This window comes from Micropterus salmoides, unplaced genomic scaffold (genome assembly GCF_014851395.1).
Source record: "Micropterus salmoides isolate LMB-PRFRI ecotype aquatic unplaced genomic scaffold, ASM1485139v1 Ms_hic_scaffold_19, whole genome shotgun sequence".
NCBI lineage: Eukaryota > Metazoa > Chordata > Actinopteri > Centrarchiformes > Centrarchidae > Micropterus > Micropterus salmoides.
In genome coordinates this window covers 15,853,118-15,873,838 of record NW_024041039.1, presented here as the reverse complement: position 1 = coordinate 15,873,838, position 20,721 = coordinate 15,853,118, and the positions used below count along the sequence as shown (strand labels likewise).

The 20,721-nt window shown below is 40.4% G+C and overlaps 1 protein-coding gene across 4 annotated transcripts; it reads left to right on the top strand.

Moving 5' to 3' along the window:
- The first annotated feature begins 416 nt into the window (after positions 1 to 416).
- ppp2r5ca (protein phosphatase 2, regulatory subunit B', gamma a) lies at positions 417 to 20,653 on the top strand. Of its 4 annotated transcripts, none has more exons than XM_038728484.1 (14): positions 417 to 593; positions 7,912 to 8,111; positions 10,929 to 11,039; positions 11,384 to 11,476; positions 11,588 to 11,718; positions 11,861 to 11,920; positions 12,080 to 12,188; positions 12,425 to 12,478; positions 12,708 to 12,878; positions 12,994 to 13,121; positions 14,019 to 14,120; positions 14,258 to 14,330; positions 15,594 to 15,710; positions 18,173 to 20,653. In XM_038728484.1, exons 1-14 carry the CDS (start codon positions 500 to 502, stop codon positions 18,305 to 18,307), a joined length of 1,578 nt encoding a protein of 525 aa, XP_038584412.1. In that variant the 5' UTR covers positions 417 to 499; the 3' UTR covers positions 18,308 to 20,653. The 4 variants fall into 4 exon arrangements, with proteins under 4 accessions (XP_038584412.1, XP_038584415.1, XP_038584414.1 ...); XM_038728486.1 differs by having other exon boundaries at positions 418 to 593; positions 15,629 to 15,710; positions 18,173 to 18,308; XM_038728487.1 differs by lacking the exons at positions 15,594 to 15,710; positions 18,173 to 20,653 and adding an exon at positions 14,966 to 15,465.
- The last annotated feature ends 68 nt before the right edge of the window (positions 20,654 to 20,721 follow it).

Genomic DNA, 20,721 nt, shown 5'->3' with positions numbered 1-20,721 from the left:
GAAGACTTTGAAGATTCAGTCAGGGCCTCTCTCTCTCTCTCTCTCTCTCTCTCTCTCTAAGCAGTCAGTGTAAGTTATTTCCAGCTGCTTATCCAAAGTCAGATTATGCAGAAACCCCTGCTAATGGTTAAACTATGGAAAGGACTTAAGTCAATCTGATCTTAGATCTGTAACACCGCCTGCCTTGCACAGCGTCACCAGACCAGTGAGTGTGGAGGAGGAGCCGGACCCCCCCCCCCCGAAAAAAAAAATTCCAACGCATGTCCCGCCTCCTGTGCGTCCGCACCAGCCAATCACGCCCCCTCTCTCCCGGCAGCCTTTGCTTTCATTGCTCCAGAGCGGCCCGAGCTCAGCCAATCAGTTAGCTTCTTCGCTGCTCACGTCACTAACTAGCCAGTTCCCTCCAGCAGCGGAGAGCTTCATTTTCTGATCTGCTTTTGTGCTAAAATGGAGGCTGGCCTCTCGCCCTGAGTGGATCGCCTTCCTGGTTGAGGTTTAGATGTTGACATGCAATAAATCTGGAGACAGGATGGTTGTGGATGCACCTAATTCCAATGGGCCTTTTCAGCCGGTGGCTCTTATGCACTTCAGAGGTACGTAAGGACAAATTATTCTTGCTGTATTATCCTAGGGAATTAAGGAGAGAGAGAGAGCCGTGTGTTGCTGTTCTCCTGTTCTCCTCCGCTGGCTCGGTTAGTCAGCATTCCGACGTTTGAGACGAGATCGTTCTATCTGCGCTTTGGAAAGCAACTCTGTTGTGTTTTTGAAAAGGGAACCGGGTGGGGGGGTTGTGTTTTGTAAGGCTTGTGTGCATTACTGTGAGAGATGGGAGCTACATAAAAAAAAAAAATCTGGTTTTACTAGCTAGCTGCTCTTGCTGCCCATCCCCCCGCCGAGCTAGTGATGTCAAAGGAAGTGAGGTCATAGCCCAGGGAAGGGTCTGCTCCTGAGAGTCTTTTTTTTTTTTCTCATGTCAGATTGTTAATTGTGTTTATGTATGCAATCATTTAACTGTAGCCTTTGAGGGACAAGCTCAAGAGGGATCAAGTGTAGCCTTCCCTCTGCACCTCCTCCTCCTCCTCAGCTCTGCCACCCAGGCCAGCGTTTTTGTCACACTCCAGTTCATCTGGGCACAAATTGGTCTCAGTTTGTAGACAGCCACAGCTCTGCAGCAAGCAGCATCCCCCTTCTTCATCTCCCCAGCCGTTCCCCTTGTTGCCCTTCTGCAGAGCGACACGCTTAGGCAAGAACCCTCACTCTGATTGTGTCTCTTAAATATGTATCTGTGTCAAGAAAGCAATACTGTCAAGATGACCCAGTCGTTTTTTTGTCAAGTGCACAGCAGCGATGCTTTAGGATTACAGCATCGAGCTCAGCTTCTTAATGTGTGTACAATATACAAAGTCATGTTTGAAAGGCCCGGCTTGTTCCCACTGTACTGTGGTGCAGCCCGGCATTAGATGAAGCCTCGGGCAATTATTGATTAGACTCTATTGAGCCACAGAGGCGACTGCCTTGAATGACACCTTTAGTGTTGGGGAACAATCAGACTCTCTTTCCTCTCATTGTGTGTATCTGTCATTCTGACATTGTTCGGACCAAATGTCTGGTATCCAGATTGTGCCTAGCTGACCTGTGTGAACGTGACTCAATTTAATGGTGCGAGTAACCACTGTTGTTGTGTGGGTTTCACTTCCTTTGTCACATTAGATTTTGTATAAGGGAAACTGAAACTACTACTAAACCAAAACACTTACAGAGGGGTGACAAATTAAAGGGAAAAATCAACATGAAGTGTTTTAGTATTGAGTCAGGCCTCCGTGAGCCTCCAGAAGAGTTTCAGTGCTCTTTGCCAAGGCTGTGGGACTATATTGGAGGGGTGAACACCATTCTTCAATAAAATATTCCCCCATTTATATATACACCCTTTTATCTAAACAGGTAATCTCACTGAGATCAAGATCTCTCTTACAAGAGAGACCTGAGTATTGTAAACAGAAAGCAAAACAAACATAACCAGAGGACACATTGCATCAGAGACAGTCACATACATCGTTAAATAGACTTGAAGGTCTTACGGAGATGGTGGTGGAGAGCATTGACTTACATGTTGGTCCAAAATCTTCCATAGGTATGTGAAACTGGGTTGAGATCTGGTGACTGCAAAGGCCCTAGCATTTTATTCCCGTCATTTTCAAACTCTCCAAACCATTCAGTGAGCCCTGGAGCATGGACACATCTGCATTTCACATGTCGCCACTCTTTTATTCAGGTTCGTCCTCTCAATTTGTCCCCCCGTCTGTATATATGTTCATGTGCACATGGATATGTACAGGACTGTGGTGTCACACCTATAGACTTGAAAACCAGCATCCAGGTCTGCACATTTAAGACAAATTAACTGTGTTGGCTATATTAGTCTGAGCTTCACACATACACAACAAAAATGACTAGGTGGCCCTTCAGCATGGTTAGGAATGCATTTGTATTCACATTAAGTTACCTGTTTTGACACATGAATGCCTGACCACCTCTGAATCAGGGTCCACATTGCAACATTTCCTCGTTAAGTTTTAGGTGCATTCATGCCTGCGTTTAAAGCCATGTTATCAGACATTTTGTGAGACAAAATGTGTCACCAAAGATGCATTTTTGTGCTGCAAGACACCATTTTAATATGAAGCACTGCGAAGCACGCCTTTAATTTTTATTATGAATGTGTGGCAATGATGCATAGCCTTTTAACTATTTCCAAAAATGATCCATGAACTGTAGTCTACTGTTTATTTCCTGGCTACATTCTCAGGTGTTGCTTACAATGCAACGAAAACTACTTTAATGAATGTGTCCAACCTAGTTGCTCATATGCCTTCAAACCTGCAACACACACGCTCCCCCAGTACATAGTTATAAATAGTAATCAGTCAATGTTTACATTGATCATAACATAGTCGATAAAGCAGATTGCCAAACCAGTCCTAACTCCAGACTAGCAGCTGTTCATTTGACCCATTTACAGAGAAAAAGTAGAGACTATGGTTCCAATGTGACTCCAGTTATTTATTATCTTCGTTTTGAACAAGGGGGGCATTAAAATAAATCTTTCTCTGTTCTCCACAAGACAAGATGAGGGTGGGTGTGTGTGTGTGTGTGTGTGTGTGTGTGTACACACATGCTTGTTCCTCTCCTAAGGCTTCTGTTAGTTACATTAATAGAGGTCACATTGTGGTTAATATCAATTTTGGGATCACAACACTGGTGCTTTTATCTGTTACACAACAACCCGCTGGGTATTTTAGGAGTGTACAGAAACTTTCTAACACAGGCAGACAGACTTATGTAATAGGAGCAACGCAAGTCTGACATGGTCAGGGGTTGCAAGGCATGGCAACACATTACAGTCCAGCTTCATGTCCCAGTGCAACCAGCAGCACAAATAACAAAAATCTGCTACAACACCAACCTTATGCCAGGGAGAGACCTGGGCCCCGTTTCAGAAAGCAGGATTAGTGAAAATTCTGAGTATGTTAAGCCTGAGATGAGGGAAACTCTGGGTTTTCTGTTTCAGAGAACAAGATCGAATAAACCCTAGATCAGTAACTCCGGCAACTGATGCTACGAACTTAACCTCCTTGGGAGGTTCATAAGTTGAAAAATAGTGAGTTTCTCTCTAACTCCTCCCCTCCTGCAGAGCCTGAGGCGGCTGTCTGACACAACGTTTCATTTCCTCATTCATGCTGTCAATATCAAAGCACATATTGGAATGCATTTACATCTTTAAAAACTTTAAAATACCGGTTGGATAGCCTATTAGTTTTTCATCCAAACATGATCTTCAACATGACCGCTTTATGATCAATTTGTCATCGATGTATGGACATAGAGTTATCTCTGCACATTGTGGATTTATCCTTAGCACAGAATAAAATCTATGTCTGTCTTCTATAACACTGTGACTCTGTGGCCATTTGCACTGAAAACACTTACTGTGAGCTACATTACTGCAGTACTCACTGTTTAATATGTAACCTATAAAACTGATCAATGAACAGTAATCTTTCCTATTGTTGTCGCACTGATTGGAACATTCCTTTCGTAGTTATCATGTTCGAGATAATGTGACTATTTCTGAGCGAGGATGACTGTGGTGCAGCTGAAACAAATGGGCCAAAATGTAGCAAGTTTAAAAGTGAGTTTTGATTATTACCTGCTGATAGTCTGGATGTGTTTTGACAGCATTAATAAAATATGAAATAAGCAAGATTTTATTAATGTATAACAGACGTCTAAAACATTACAGTCAGTCTGAACCCATAGACACATTTTCCACTGCAAAAAATGGGTTAACTTACTGGGTGTGACTGTGACGTTATAATCACAGGTTCATGAGTAAACTGTCTTATATTTGATCAATACCTATTTTCATAATCAGGTAGGTGACTGCTGCATTTTGTCCCATCGGGTTACATCTTAATAAATATAGATTTCCAATTTAAAATTTTATGTAAAGGGCTGTAGGAGAATTCTAGCCATTTATCATTTATTAAGGAAATTCCAGTCTGGTAAATGATGAATGAGCAACGCTAAGTACTAATGTTAATGTATTGATCATTCCATCAGTCCGGCGTTTTAGAGCCTATCATGGTTGGCGTTGGCACGCATTCATATTTCTAGCTCCACTCGATTAAATTGGAGGCTCTGAATTTATTTACCCGTTGCCATGGTGAATCGTAATATTGGAGCTCCGTTGATGATGGCTTTTTTTCATCCCCACACACACACTTCCGTCAGGTTCAACATACTCAGATTTGATTGAACTAACTCCTATCTGTTCTGGCACTGAAAACTCACATCTCAAGCTCAATCAACTCCGAGCTCAGGGATAAGCTCAGATTTTGTTAAGCCTGCTTTCTGAAACAGGGCCCTGGTTCACTAGTGTTGAAAATATTAGTAAACACTAATATTAAATGGCCTTGCTGTTGCCCAGTTTTGACTGGTGTACCTCAGTTGACCTAACAGGACTCTTTCTAAAACGTCCTATGACCACCTTGGAGACAATTCTTAGTTGTTTCTGACTGCATGATGATGATGAGTGTCTTGGATGAACCCTCTCTCTTATGTGTTTTTAATCAGGAGTACTGGCTCTCACAGTGTTTTCCTCTTGAGACAGTGACAGCGTTTTGGCCATCAAATCTGTATGGAAGCAGCTGATAATGGCAGCTAACACACTTACCCTCTCTCCTCTGGAATTCCCAACCTCTCACCGTCATCAAGATAAATTGACCGACTTGAAACTGACACTGCAGAAGTGTGTGTGCGTGAGCCAAGTCTCCATTATGTCTGAATAGGATATCTCTCTTCTTACCTAGATCTGCCTATTTGCAAGAATGTCAAGCACTTGTACGTTTGTGTGCGCGCTTCTCTTTCCTGTGGTGCGGCCTTTGTCACTCTTCGTGTACATTCGTTGATAATAGGGCCTGAGCGAATAGGTTTAGCTGCCTATTATTTCTCTCTATCAAGTTTTTCCCGCAATGTTTTCCTTTATAAAACACCTGCGTGACTGAATTGGCAGAATCTGATGACGTTAATTTGCTCATTACTCATAGTCTTATTAAAAACAAGATGGAAGACGGCAACATAACAGGGAACAAATTAATTCATTATATATATATATATATATAATGAGAGAGCATTGCAAAAATGGTGTGTGTGTGTGTGTGTGTGTGTGTGTGTGTGTGTGTATATATGTGTATATATACACACACACCATTTTTGCAATGCTCTGTTTGCCTTCATCAATTATTTATTATAATTTTCCTTACTTGAACCCTGTGCTATATTTATAAATCACAATTTGTCTCCCAGCCTAATTATCCAGTAATAATTATCCTGTGTTTGAAATTGTTCTGCCCACAGGTAACTGTACAGTCATGGTAGTAATTCTGGAGTATAGGAAACACAGCTTTAGCAGCACTGGTATGATTTGTTAAGGCTTGGCACCATAGACGATGGATTTGGATATGAATTTGCTCACTGCCATCCCTTGCGTTCCCTCTTTTTCCCCTTTTTTATCTGTAACTGTAGATATCCTTGTACAACTAGAGTATAGGTGAATGTCAGAGAATACCTCTTCATACAAGGCCATTCTGGTTGCAGAAACACAGTAAAATGTTACTGAAAAGCTGCTGCACTGTAAGTGTCGGGTGCACAGGCAGTGATTGCAGTAATTCATCTACTATCAGATACAGAACAGAGGTTACCAGTGGAGACACAATTGAAAGCATAAATACAAGTCTAGCAAACTAACCACAACTTCTGGTTTGTTGGTGCGTTGTAAATCACTAGCAAACCAAAATGAGAGCATCTTGATCTAACAGCCTTCTTATCTATCTCGCATGCAGCTGTTTCTGTCTGTTAAATTAACCCACAGCTGGCATTAGTGAAGGAATATGTTGACATTGTGAACGCGCTTGTTTTTATTACAGCAGGAGAAGAAAGAGAGAACAATCTTTTTAAAAAGAGGTTAATGTGAAATGTAATTTTAACCATAAATCATAATGCCATTTGCATCTTACTATGCAGACACACAACTTTATTTTGAGAAGTATGAGTAGTTACATTCTTGTAGAGGTAGATCAGGGGATTTGTACCACTCTCACGTCTGTCCAGTAAATGTAAGCTACAGTTAGCAGCTGCTTAGCTCAGCATAGCTTAGCGTACAGACTGGAAATAGGAGGAAATGGTTAGCATGTGCTATCCTGTAACGAGACAATGAACAGCAAGGTATCATGTGTTGATGAGTTGTTACCTTTTGGACAGAGCCAAGGTTGCCATTTCCTTTTTTTCCCAGTCTTTATGCTAAGCTAAGCTAACTGGCGACTGTTTGTAGCTTCGTATTTATAGGTCGGATGAGTGAGTGGTGGTAATCTCTTCTAACACTGGGCAAACACTTTTATAGCTTCATTTAAAATAAAATCAGATTTTAGTTGCTTTATATGATGCTATAACAGTGTTTGCCCAGAGTTAGAGGAGAAAATTAACACCACTCGCCATGTGTATTTTAGATGTTCAGATCTTGATTTCACTTTTTAAGTAATAACTGTGCCATGATAGTTATTTGGGTAGCTGAGGAACATGTGTAGATTGTCCCCAAATGTGACCCAAACATGATGAAACCAAACATCACAAAAGACAAACAAGCTAGATCAAAGTGGTGTCACATAGCGACATAATTATGGTGACAATGTGTGTTGTTACTGCACCACATGAGCAGGTAGGCATTTAGAGTTACCGAAGTGGAAGTTTCCTCTTTGTGTTGTCATGTGTGAAGTGTTGACTGTGTCGGAGGTTGTTTGTTTACAAGCCTGTGCTCTTGAGTGCTCGGGTGGACATGAAGAAAAATAGGAAGTCTTCAAACCACCATGGATAAATACATTGACAGACTTAAATAGCTAGGTTTCCTTTCTAGAAAAGTTTTTTTCCTCAGTGTGCCGCAAATGGCGAGACATTGCCTGTACATCTAGCTCCCAAATCCTTCATCCTCCTTTCCTCCTTCATCCTGTCTTTTCTCCTCCACTCTGCTCTGTCCCCCTGTATCCTCCCCCTGGGTTCTAACCATCTCAGCCTTTCTCTTAATGCACTTTAGTCTTTATGACTCATTTGCCAGTCTTCATCACTCTCTCACTGCCTTGCATTTCTTTTTCTGTGACATTGCTATTTTAACTGTCATCCTTGACAGTTAAACCGCCCCCCTCCTTTCTCTTGTGACCCTTCACTCCATTCTCCTATACTCTCAAGCGCCTTATTTCATCACCGTTGTGTCGCCTGGTTAAGCATTCAACTCTCTTTCGGTCGTCCCTGGACTCTTTTCTTCCCTCCACCGCTCATTTTCTTCCCTCTTTGTGTCCCCAGATGTGGCCCCTGCAGAGCAGGAGAAGCTCTTCATCCAGAAGCTAAGACAGTGCTGCGTTCTCTTCGACTTCCTGTCCGACCCGCTGAGCGACCTAAAATGGAAGGAAGTGAAGCGGGCGGCGCTGAGCGAAATGGTGGAGTACATCACCCACAACAGGAATGTCATCACAGAGCCCATCTACCCGGAGGTGGTGCACATGGTCAGTAGAGCCGGAGGGGTTACGTTTGTGGTTAAAGCTGAAGATGGAGTAACTTGGGCCGAGAATATGATGAGAATGATTTTGCTTGGAGCAGAAGATCTGGTTTTCTCTCTTCTTACTGCCTTTCAAATAATTTTTCAAGAATAAAGTGGGTTTAAGCCATAGAGGAGAGGACAGACGTATAAGATGTATTTCCTTTCCATCATCTCATTTATTTCTTGCAAAAGTTGTAATGAGCAACAAGATTTTGTGTATACAAATGTTAGACTTAAGCCATGCTGGTGACATGGCTCTTTTTAATCTATAGCCAACGTCAGGTAAAAAATTGTCCAATTTATGTCTAATTTCTAACAACTAATGCCCATCAGCCACAGCTGTATGTTGTTTAGTGCTAATTAACAAATGCTAGCATGCTAACATGCTGAACTATGACATGAACAAGGTATAATATGTTAAACATCAGCATATTGGCATAGTCATAAGTGAACATGCATGCTGATGCTAGCATTTAGCTCACAGCACCACCGCATCTAATGTGGCATTCAGACCAAACGTGATACTTTCCTCGCGTGAGTACATTTGCTGCAAGTCTTCACACAACGCGAGAAGGCGATTTTAACGTGAATAAACACAACTCGCCATTACTACAGCTGTATGAACCCAAAGTAAACTTTTTGCTGTGATTAAACAGGAATAAACGGATTAAACTGATGCATGAACATATGAATTCATGCTTTGTCAGGTCTGTCAGCAAGACATCAGGACAACAACTTTATTCTAAAATGTTTTTTTTCTGAATGGAGTTTGGATCGATCAGGGCTATGCTAACTTGGTCACAGTAAAGTACAATGGTAGCTGGAATAAAGTTACACATGTTTTCTGAACTCACCAGGTTGTTCAACCTCCTCGCTTTCTTTTCTCCAAGTAATGTCCAGTTTTGTATGGTTTTTAAATAAATATGAAGTCGTAGTCCGACAGAGCTAACAACGCTAACAACACTGGAACCAGATGTGCACGGAAGCTAGCTGCTGAGAAGCTCCAGTGAAGATAAATCAATGTTGAAATCCCAAAAACTAAAACGAGTAAACGGCGTAGTTGTTAGAGCATAATCCAGTCTGACTGTTTATTTGTCCAAAGGTTGCAGCGCTGCTCCCTGTTCCTCTCCCCCAAGTTTAGCAGCTCTCAGCCGGCCAGCAGATTTTCAATCTCCCGCTCTGCCTGTCCCTCACCACACATCGCTCTGAACCCGTTGGTGACGTACGGACAATCTCAACACTGATGGGCTATCGCGACTCAGCGTCATGCGACATTCTCGCTTGAGTTGAAAATATTCAACTCACGCAAATTCCTTTGCGTTGCCTTCGCGTCGCCGGCCCCTTCGCACCACCCGACAGTAAATCGAGGCTCTACACGTCATTGCGTTGACTTTGTATGTAAACTCACCGCCCCAAACGCTCGCTTCGCATTTGGTCTGAAAGCACCATTAGTACACTCACAGATAGTTAAGTAATAAACAAATGATGAGGCAGCTGCCTTTAAGTTTGCATATCCCAGGAAAGTATTACCACTGGTACAAGGGATGTGATGACTGTTTTATTTTCAGCTGAAGTAATAGTGATTTATTTCAAAATAAGAGCCAAATTTGTCTTACAACTAAACTTCAAAACTGATGACCGCTGATGATGATGCTGCTTACCATCTCATCTCAATCTTTATTGTGCAGAGATATAGAAACGGAGCTATAAACATGATGGAAATGCTGCAGTCTAGTGAGATACTCTTTCTTGGACACTAACACTAAACTGCTTTCTTTTCATCATCAAAGCCAACAGCAGATTTGCTATAATCACCGTTATGACATTTCCATTTACGGTTTCAATTGTGGAGTTCATGCGTAGTCATGCTCACAGTCTGTTCTGGGTTGAAGCGCACAGCACAGCCCAGACAGCCTATCTACCTTGTAGCCTGTCTTTTCGAACAAGGCTCTCAGTGTTTTAGTAGGCCACCTGCACTGTCCCATGATCTGCCTGGCAGGGAACAGGAGCCCACAGGGGAGTCAGTTGACACTAGGAGAGACCAGAAACACAACACACTTGGATTATTGTGGGCCAAACCCCTGGAGGCCAGGTCCAAGGACAAAGTTAACATTAACCTAAAAAGAAAAACATATTATCAAATACCTAAGATGGGACATTTCATAGACAAACGCAGCTTAAGTTAAATGGGTTGTAGACTCGAGCATCAAGACAGTTTTGTTTTGTTGTATCAGTAACAAGAATTGAAAGCAGATTGGAAAATAAATCATGAAACTTAATACTAACACATGTTCCTAATATTTTAACACAAGGGCTAGGAACTGATTAAATGAGCTGTACTCCTCTATATGATAACAGCATTTATAATCCACCTTTAAGCAAACTTAATGTGCTTCTGACTGTGCAGAGATGCGTCCCAAAAGACGCTGTGCTGTGCTTTTATTTTTTAAATGTTGCATTGTTCAAGTAAAGTAGAGTGAAATCTAACAGTGTATGAAAAAGAAAAATCAGTTGTGTTCTCCAAATTCAAGAAGCAGTTCATGTGGTTTCACTGGTGGTTTTACCATATGTCATGACGGTAAACATTTATTCAAGAGTGGGAAACGTCTGACAGGAAGTTCTAGCTGCAGCTTTTTTTTTTTTTTTTTTTTAAAACTTGAATGAAAATCTTTTGTAACCTATACTGGGGCCAGCTTTGGGTTATTAAAACAACAAAAGGAAGTTGACTTAAATAGCGTACTGTCCAGTGGAATAAACAGTCACAGTCTCATTTCTCTTCCAGTTTGCGGTGAATATGTTCAGAACATTGCCTCCTTCGTCAAACCCTACTGGCGCCGAGTTTGATCCAGAGGAAGACGAGCCAACACTTGAAGCTGCATGGCCACACCTCCAGGTTGACATTTAAATCATTAAATCACCTGCAAAACAGTGAAAGGTTTATAACTGATTATTCTCAACATAGAGGAGCCTGAAGCATGCAGTTCCCTAGTGATTCCTTTTAAGTACATGTGTAAATAAAAAAAGATTTGGCAGCCAACAATTCTCGCATTGATGGCCATGAAGAACAAAAAGAGGAATTTAGAGCTAAAGTCTTCAAAACTGTATCACATTTTAAAGTGTGCAGTTGGTGTTGGAGCATTTGTGAACTACTTCAACATTGCACAGCTCCCCATTTAGCTTGAATTCCTTCCAAGCATTCATTCCTGTTTGTCCCCCCCCCCCCCCTTTCTGTTGCAGCTTGTCTATGAATTTTTCCTTAGATTTTTAGAATCACCCGACTTTCAGCCTAACATAGCGAAGAAATACATCGACCAGAAATTTGTTATGCAGGTAGGAAAATTATCTTGTCAGCCTCTCAGACTGTATAATAGGACAAACTAAATTACAAGACAGAATCTGCGCTGCGACTGTCATTATGGTAACAACTCCCTTGCATTGTAGCTCCTAGAACTTTTTGACAGCGAGGATCCACGAGAGAGAGACTTCCTCAAAACTACCCTTCACAGGATCTACGGAAAGTTCCTGGGGCTGAGAGCGTACATCAGAAAACAGATCAATAACATTTTCTATAGGTCAGTGCCGGTCTCCCAGTGCTCTGCTCATTTTTAAACATGCATACTGAGAGAAATGGTCAGCACTTGAATCTTCTTTTTCATTTTTAGTTAATATAAAGTCTGCGTGTTGCCACTGAATGAAGTCTGTTTGTCCTTACAGGTTTATCTATGAGACAGAGCACCACAACGGTATAGCTGAACTACTGGAAATACTTGGAAGGTATGGCCCGTACAGTTAAAAGCTTTGGTGAATGCAGATGTAATGTCCTTATGGCTTTTATACAATTTTTACATGACCGTCAGTGTTTTTCTGTTTAATTCCAAAATCATGCCAGACTACTTTTCAGGTGTTCTGATTGTACTTTTGTTTATTTTGTAGCATAATCAATGGATTTGCCTTACCACTAAAAGAAGAGCACAAGATTTTCCTGTTAAAGGTTTTATTGCCTCTGCACAAAGTCAAATCACTCAGTGTCTACCATCCACAGGTAAGTTTGTTGAACACACACCTTAATTTCTTCTACTACTACTACTTCGAGCAGCACATCATTCTGCAGGTTTAGTCAACAACTGGTGTTCTAGTGCCAGTGTGTCCCTCGGGCGTCACATGTTCGCTGCCATGTTACCTTTTTGTGTGTGTGTGTGTGTGTGTGTGTGTGTGTGTGTGTGTGTGTGTGTGTGTAAATTCAAATACTTTTGACAGTTTAATGATTGTGTTTTGCAGCTGGCCTACTGCGTGGTGCAGTTTTTAGAAAAGGACAGCACTCTAACTGAGCCGGTATGTCAAAAATGCCTTATTTCTTCACATAATGGTGCTTGCTTAAATTCCTTATTTGATGCTCAAACTGATTTTTAAAAATGTGAATGTGTATTTTGGTTCGTTTTGCAAGATTATAAATTGCTAAATAATGTTTTTGGGCCAGTTGACATCTGTTAAGCCCCAAAGCTGCTATCCCTTTATCTTCCCTGATCAACATTATCATTATCTTTCTTCATCATCCCAACAGGTGGTAATGGCTCTACTAAAGTACTGGCCAAAGACTCACAGTCCCAAGGAGGTGATGTTCCTCAATGAGTTGGAGGAGATCCTGGACGTCATCGAGCCCTCTGAGTTCGTTAAAGTGCAGGAGCCTCTCTTCAGACAGCTGGCCAAGTGTGTGTCCAGCCCGCACTTCCAGGTACCCGAGTACCCGATGGGTGATCACAACTGTACCTTCACAACTCATTATTCAGGTGGAGTGGTGGTGTGTGTCGGTATGTGCCTGACTGAGGTGGTGTTTATGTTTTCTGTAGGTGGCGGAGAGAGCTCTCTACTACTGGAACAACGAATACATCATGAGTCTGATCAGCGACAACGCAGCAAAGATTCTGCCGATTATGTTCCCCGCTCTATACCGCAACTCTAAGACCCATTGGAACAAGTAAGATGCTCAAATGTAGCCCCCTGCCCCCACGAGCTCTGCTAATAAAAAGCTCTGTACTTCACACAGCAAGTAACACCAGTCTGACACAATAGCTCACATAGTGATATCTCTCAAAAGTGTGTGTGTGTGGGTTTTTCAGTGTGGTCACAGAATGTACTCTCCTGCACATCAGTTACACATTACATAAAGATTCTGTAAACAGCTGTTTGTCCATACCTATAATTCATTTTTTATTGCAGATCACTTTTTTTCTTTTTTTTTTTTTACATGATCTGTCTGTTTCTATCTATATCTATTATAGAATTTCAAGAGTCAATGAATCGATCAGCTGATGAACAAAAGTCATTTTTCAAGCAAACATGCCAACAGAGTCCTACTTTTATTTTAATTTTATTAAACCAGGAAAAGCCCATAAAGATACAAAATATTTTTCAAGAGAGACCTGGCCAAAAACAGCATTTAAAGTTACATGGACACACATGACAATACTTAAAAATCCAGCCTATGGGAAACATCTACACTCCTCCTTAAGGACATCTGCAACTAGTGACTCCATAAGTTCCAGCACTTACTTATTACTCATTGTAAATTAATTGTTTTGGAAGACATTTTTAGAGTGCTGCTATTTTTAAAGATAAAATAAAATGCTTAAAAGTGTCAGAGCCAACGGTCTATAGCTTAATTTTTTGTAATTATTTTATTTAGTAATTTTAAGTACGATAGCTATTTGCCAAGTGTCAAGTATAATTTTTTTAAAACTTTGTCCTCATGTGTGATATTAATTTAGGTTTGTTGCTGGGGACAAAGGGACCTTTACAGTAATGCTGCTTGTGTTTGTAAAGATTTGACTCTTGAAGTGTGTGTGTGTGTGTGTGTGTGTGTGTTCGTTCAAAGGACCATCCACGGCCTCATCTACAATGCTCTGAAGCTTTTCATGGAGATGAATCAGAAGCTCTTCGATGATTGCACACAGCAGTTCAGGGCTGAGAAAAACAAGTAGGCACCACAGACTCCTGCTTTTTTTAAATGATGTTTGAGTGCCAAATAATTACAATCAGCCGTAACACTGCACCTTAAAGTAGTGTTTTGTGGAACCGATTACTGACATTGGGGTTTGCCGCTTTCTTTGACAGAGAGAAGGCAAAGTCAAAAGAACGCGAAGAGGCTTGGATCAAAATCGAGAACCTTGCGAAGTCAAATCCACAGGTGAGCAGTGTGTACAACCATTTAACAACACCTGTTTTTCCATTTCTTCTAAAGTGTGCGTGTGTGTGTGTGTGTGTGTGTGTGTATGGAACAAATATATATTAAGTAAGTGTGTTGTGTTTTCTGTTAGCCAGTTTTGTTGAGTTGTAGTTCCCTTTCCATCTTATCCCTCATTCAAACTCCGACTTGGTGGTTAATGTTCTCCAAATTACACTGCTGGTAAAGATGGAAAGGTCTTTGTGAGAGTGGCCTTGCTCTAAGAATGTGCTTAGTTGTGGTGAGTGTTTTGAATCAGACATCTCTAAAAGTCTCTCTGAAGTATGTGATTAATTTAAAGAGTAACTCTATACAGGCTGAAACGCCTGCTTTTAAAATTCCTAACCCCCTCCCAAAAACTGACTTTAGCATTGCACTATAAGACAGTATGACTTCAGTGTTGGGCATCTTGAGAAATATGCTTATTGACTTTCTTGCAGAGAGTTGGATGATTGATAGCACTCATGTCTTTAAGGTAAATTTGAAGCTATAGCCAGCTATTGGTTAGCTTAGTACAAAGACTGGAAACTGGGGGGAAACGGCCAGCCTGGCTCTGTCCAAAGGTCACAAAATCCTTTTTAAATCTTAATTCTTGGCAGGGACTTCCTGAAGTCTCGTTGTCACCGTGAGGTTTTCCGGCAACCAGTGGAGTCAACAGGAATTCCCTGCACCTAGCCAAGAAATCGTCCGACTCTCCCCACTGTAAAACAGCAGTTGTTTTTTGTACAGATTAAATAAAGGAGATATAATATTCTAAGCAGAGAGCTTTAGAGGTGCTGGTGGACAGATTTGCCTTTGTTGGACAGAGCCTTGCTAGCTGTTTCCTCCTGTTTCCAGTCTAAGTTAACCGCCTACTTGACCCAGCCATGTACAGTGTTGACAGTACGTACATGAGAACGGTGTCTATATTCTCTACTCTCTGCAAGAAAGTAAAGTCAGACTATTTTTTTAAATGTGAAACAAAAATAAAACTTTCAATCCAAAAATATCAACGCTACAACGTTAATCTGCTGTAAAAGATTTATTTTGGAGTTTTTTGTTTTTTTTCAATCATTTTGATTCCCTCAACTAAGTCATAATTAAACTGATAATTGCAATAGAACAGAGTTGCTTCTTTTAATCAGTTCAGAGCCTCTTGAATCATTCTTCTTTGCATGCGACTGAAAGTCTTTTCTCCATCCTTTTGTGTGTTTTTTTGTTTTTGTTTCCCTTTTGTTTTCAACATAGTTCTCTATGTATGTTGATTCCTCTGACCTCAATAGTCCTGTAGCAATGGAGACGGATATCCCTTTGATAGAAGATGTTCAGAGGTTAAAAAAGACAGTTGAGGAGGGCGCGACTCAGGTAAACCTGACTTTCTCTCTGTCTATTAATCTTACAGTCACTCTATATATGAATAGATTTGTGTGTTATCAAACATGCAAAGTTTTCTAATTGAAGCTACTTGCACTACAGGTGCTGGTCATAATTAGAATATCATCAAAAAGTTGATTTTATTTCAGTAATTCCATTCAAAAAGTGAAACTTGTATAATGTATACATTCATTCCACACTGACTGATATATTTCAAGTGTTCACTCCTTTTAATTTTGATGATTATAACTGACAACTAATGAAACTCCAAAATCAGTATCTCAGAAAATTAGAATACTGTGAAAAGGTTCAATATTGAAGACAGCTGGTGCCACACTCTAATCAGCTAATTAACTCAAAACACCTGCAAAGGCCTTTAAATGGTCTCTCAGTCTAGTTCTGTAGGCTACACAATCATGGGGAAGACTGCTGACTTGACAGCTGTCCAAAAGACGACCATTGGCACCTTGCACAAGGAGGGCAAGACACAAAAGGTCACTGCTAAAGAGGCTGGCTGTTCAGAGCACTGTGTCCAAGCACATTAATAGAGAGGCGAAGGGAAGGAAAAGATGTGGTAGAAAAAAGTGCACAAGCAATAGAGATAACCGCACCCTGGAGAGGATTGTGAAACAAAACCCATTCAAAAATGTGGGGGGGATTCACAAAGAGTGGACTGCAGCTGGAGTCAGTGCTTCAAGAATCACCACGCACAGACGTATGCAAGACATGGGTTTCAGCTGTCGCATTCCTTCTATCAGGCCACTCTTGAACAAGACACAGCGTCAGAAGCGTCTCGCCTACGCTAAAGACAAAAAGGATCGGACTGCTGCTGAGTGGTCCAAAGTTATGTTCTCTAATGAAAGTAAAGTTTCCACAGTCAGTGATGGCCATCACTCAGCCATGTCATCTGCTGGTGTTGGTCCACTGTGTTTTCTGATGTCCAAGGTCAACGCAGCCGTCTACCAGGAAGTTTTAGAGCGTTAATGCTTCCTGCTGCTGACCAACTTTATGGAGATGCAGATTTCATTTTCCAACAGGACTTGGCACCTGCACACAGTGACAAAGCTACCAGTACCTGGTTTAAGGACCATGGTATCTCTGTTCTTAATTGGCCAGCAAACTCCGCCTGACCTTAACACTATAGAAAATCTGAGGGGTATTGTGAAGAGGAAGATGCGATACGCCAGACCCAACAATATAGAAGAGCTATCAGAGCAACCTGGGCTCTCATAACACCTGAGCAGTGCCACAGACTGATCGACTCCATGCGACGCCGCATTGCTGCAGTAATTCAGGCAAAAGGAGCCTCAACTAAGTATTGAGTGCTGTACATGCTCATACTTTTCATGTTCATACTTTTCAGTTGGCCAACATTTCTAAAAATCCTTTTTTTGTATTGGTCTTAAGTAATATTCTAATTTTTGGAGATACTGAATTTGGGATTTTCATTAGTTGTCAGTTTTAATCATCACAATTAAATGAAATAAACATTTGAAATATATCAGTCTGTGTGTAATGAATGATTATAATATCCAAGTTTCACTTTTTGAATGGAATTACTGAAATAAATCAACTTTTTGATGATACTCTAATTATATGACCAGCACTTGTAATGTAATTATAATTGTATACTTTGTGTAAATGATAAACTGGTTGTTGTTGTTGTTGTGTGTTTTTGGGTTTTTAAAAAAAATCAACCTACTAATAAAATAAAAACATACAAAACAAATCTGGCCGTGGACTAAACACTGGAATCAAGAGCTTTCATTTTTGTCTGCCTGTTTCTCCTTGCATGTTGTCTAAAGTATAGCATAGAGCCCCAAAGCATTCAAGATTAAATAAATAATGTAGTGTGAAATCAGTATGACCGAACCAATAATGTAATGTAGTAATAATGTGATAAATTAATAAATCTCAACCTCATATTGTGAAATGTCCTTTCATCATTTTTATTATGACTGGTGACTCCACCACTATCATGAAAAATGTCATTATGATGTAAAAAATTATGGTATGTGGAAAGAAATAAAATGTAACGATATAAAATGCACTTATGAAATAAAATCTTCTTAAATGACTTTACTCCAATAAAACACTGTTGAATAAGAATTCATAATCAGTTGAGTTGTAATCATTTCTTAGATCTCTTAAAGTAGTTGTTTATCTGACAATGTGTTTTTATATATTTAATATTGAACACTTTGGGGCTCCATAAATGTAGTGCAGGACTTGATGCTGTGTATTTAATTTAAAGTTGTTATAATATTTTTGCCTAGGTACGGCTGAATGTCATACCTGTAATGCCATATTTTAATTTGGTGTTGCTTTTCCTCTGTAAATTAGATTTTGATGTAACTGAATTGTGCTTCATCTCATGAAGATGTGATCAGAACAATTGACAAGAGACGATGACGTGTTTCTAATTAAGCCTCACTTTTCTGGTCTCCTCTCAGTTGCAGCATGAACAGCGGAAAGAACGGCCTATGGTGCGACGCAAGTCTGAGTTGCCTCAGGATATCTACACCACAAAAGCCTTGGAGTCCCACCGCAGAGCTGAAGACATGTTGACCACCCACGATGGACTCTAAGTCCCCCCCATCTGCTGGCTCTTGGTTCAACTGCCCCTTCTACCCTCGACAGCCATGGACATCCTCTTCGTCCAGGTGCCAGAAAAACACTGGCAACCCACGTTGGGCGCTCCATCCCTCCTCCCACCATCAATTTACCCAGAATCCTTAGTTCTCCTTCATTCCTGCTACCCCAGTGCAGAAGCCCTGTATCCACCTCTCTCAGATTTCTGCTTTCTCAGGTTTTTTTCTTTATTTGGAGAGGAGCGGGAGTGTGTGTGTCTTTTAGCCCTCGCCACATTCATTGTGTTCTCCAGTTATTTCTCCATCAGTTCCTCTTACCTTCCTTTCTCCTTCACCTCCCACCCCCCTTCCGTGCGCTCACTGTAAATGTGGAACCTGGGACGGCACAACGCTGGTTCCTTCATTCCTTCTCGTAAACATGTTCACAGTGGATTGGACATGGAAACATAGGAACTGACTGACTCACTGTCAAAGGATCGTCTCTCGGTCTCTGCTCTTTGGTTTTCGTTTCTGTCAAAGGGAACAAAAAACAGAACCTGTTGGTCGGATGAAAGACAAGACTTTCCTGTCATCTGTTGTATGGTTTCTTTATTTTGTGCTCAATCTAACGGACATCTTGTCAGTGCCAAGACCGTTGTGTTCTTTGTTTGTTTCATGTTTTCATCTGTGACTTTAACAGGGACACTTGCCTTTTATTCACTGGTGTTTAAGAGTTTTTGGTTATTTTGTTTTGTTTAGTACACCAGACCAAACTGAGGCCTGTCCTTAGCCTTGCAATGGCGAGGAAAGTAGAAGTTGTCCTGTGGACATCTGATACTTTCCATTTTATTGTTTTGTGCCATATACCACTCTTTTATATGCTTGCTTCCTTATGTTCATTGGCAATATTTGAAAACCAGACCATAGTGATGCCTAGGCAGTTCAAACAATGGTACTAACTGTTTGTAAGTATAGTAGATGAAGATGAACCTGAATGAAAGGGGTGTGTGTGTGTGTGTGTGTGTGTGTGTGTGTGTGTCTTTGTAAAAAAAGAAATAATCCGATTTAGTTTTTATTGAATGGAGGAGGAGGCACAGATCTGTACTGTCACGCTGTGTCTCAGCACCTAAAAATGAACTGAAAGTTGTCAGCAGCTGTTACTACGTTAAGATTTTTGCTCATTATGTTCCTTTTTTTAAAGAGCATGAAGGTGTATTGGTACTGTATACTATAAAGATATTGTAATGTCCTCTAATTAAAAATAGAAATTATTTTATTATCAAACATAGGAGCCGGTGATCTCAGTAGCTATTAACATACTGACATTAAGTGATTAATACAAAAATCTTGAGAGCTACCAGGAAAAATGTAACTGTTTGGCCTGTTTGTGTTGTTACCATTCCTAATTTCAGGTGTTAGAGTGTCTGTCTGTTTGTCTGTCTCTATCTCAGTCAGTACCATTGTTTAAACTAAGGAGGTCTGCTACAGTTCTTCATATTTGATGTTGTATTTCTTTGTCTTTTCTCTGGAGGATAGTGGCGTAGATGTCAGGTTTTGGATTTATTTTTCTTCTGGCCATTCAGGATGCCCAACGCTGAAACACACTGGTATCAATAATGGCCACAAAAATGCCAGATGCTGAAAATAAACTGACATCGTGACATGGCTTGTTAACTGTATTAATACTGTATTTGCTTGAATGCAAAAATCTGTAAATTAAAACTACCATGTTAAACATGTACCGTTTACCCTGGAGGAATGCCATTCACCAAACTGATTAATTTCTGTTGTCGAGGTCATTGCATTTATGAAAGTTCTGCTTGCTGGGAGAGATGTTTTATGGACTTTGAGTTTGAGTAAAGAAATATTTGAGGTTTATTTTAGTGCTGAAAAACAAGTCGTCCGCGATAAGAGATGATTTAAAAATGATTTGGTGGCTTGTTCTCTTTCTCTGCAGGATCTTTGCAGATCTTTTAATTTTAACATATTTCCAAAACATGATAACTTAAAAGTGTCCTTTTGTATGTGATCTGTACTATATGACTCATTTAATATTGTATATATGATTTACCTTGTTTCATGTAGTGTTATATATCTAGATTAATTTTGTACAAATTGTCCCTCTGTACAGAATAAAACCAATAGCAAGTGAAAGAAGTCAATCTGGCACATACAGTCTTATTTCTCCAGTTTTGGATGTACTTTCAGCGACGCAACGATTAAGAAAAATGTTCTTATTTTTTATTATCTGCAAAGTTTCCTCCCTCCTCCATATAACTGACAAATGTTCATGCCCGTTGTGTGCTCCTATCACTGTCTTTAGTGGTGTACAACTATATAGAATGAATAAAAAGATTATTTGAATATATATTTTCAACCATGCATCCATTTTGGCTTTACTTTACTGGAAGGGAATTTTGAAACATACCTCT

Coding starts and splice junctions, on each gene's coding strand:
- ppp2r5ca (XM_038728484.1), top strand. CDS start 500: ATGTTGACATGCAATAAATCTGGAGACAGGATGGTTGTGGATGCACCT. Junction 12,479..12,707: donor ACAGCACTCTAACTGAGCCG/GTATGTCAAAAA, acceptor TCATCCCAACAG/GTGGTAATGGCTCTACTAAA. Junction 15,711..18,172: donor TTGAGGAGGGCGCGACTCAG/GTAAACCTGACT, acceptor GTCTCCTCTCAG/TTGCAGCATGAACAGCGGAA.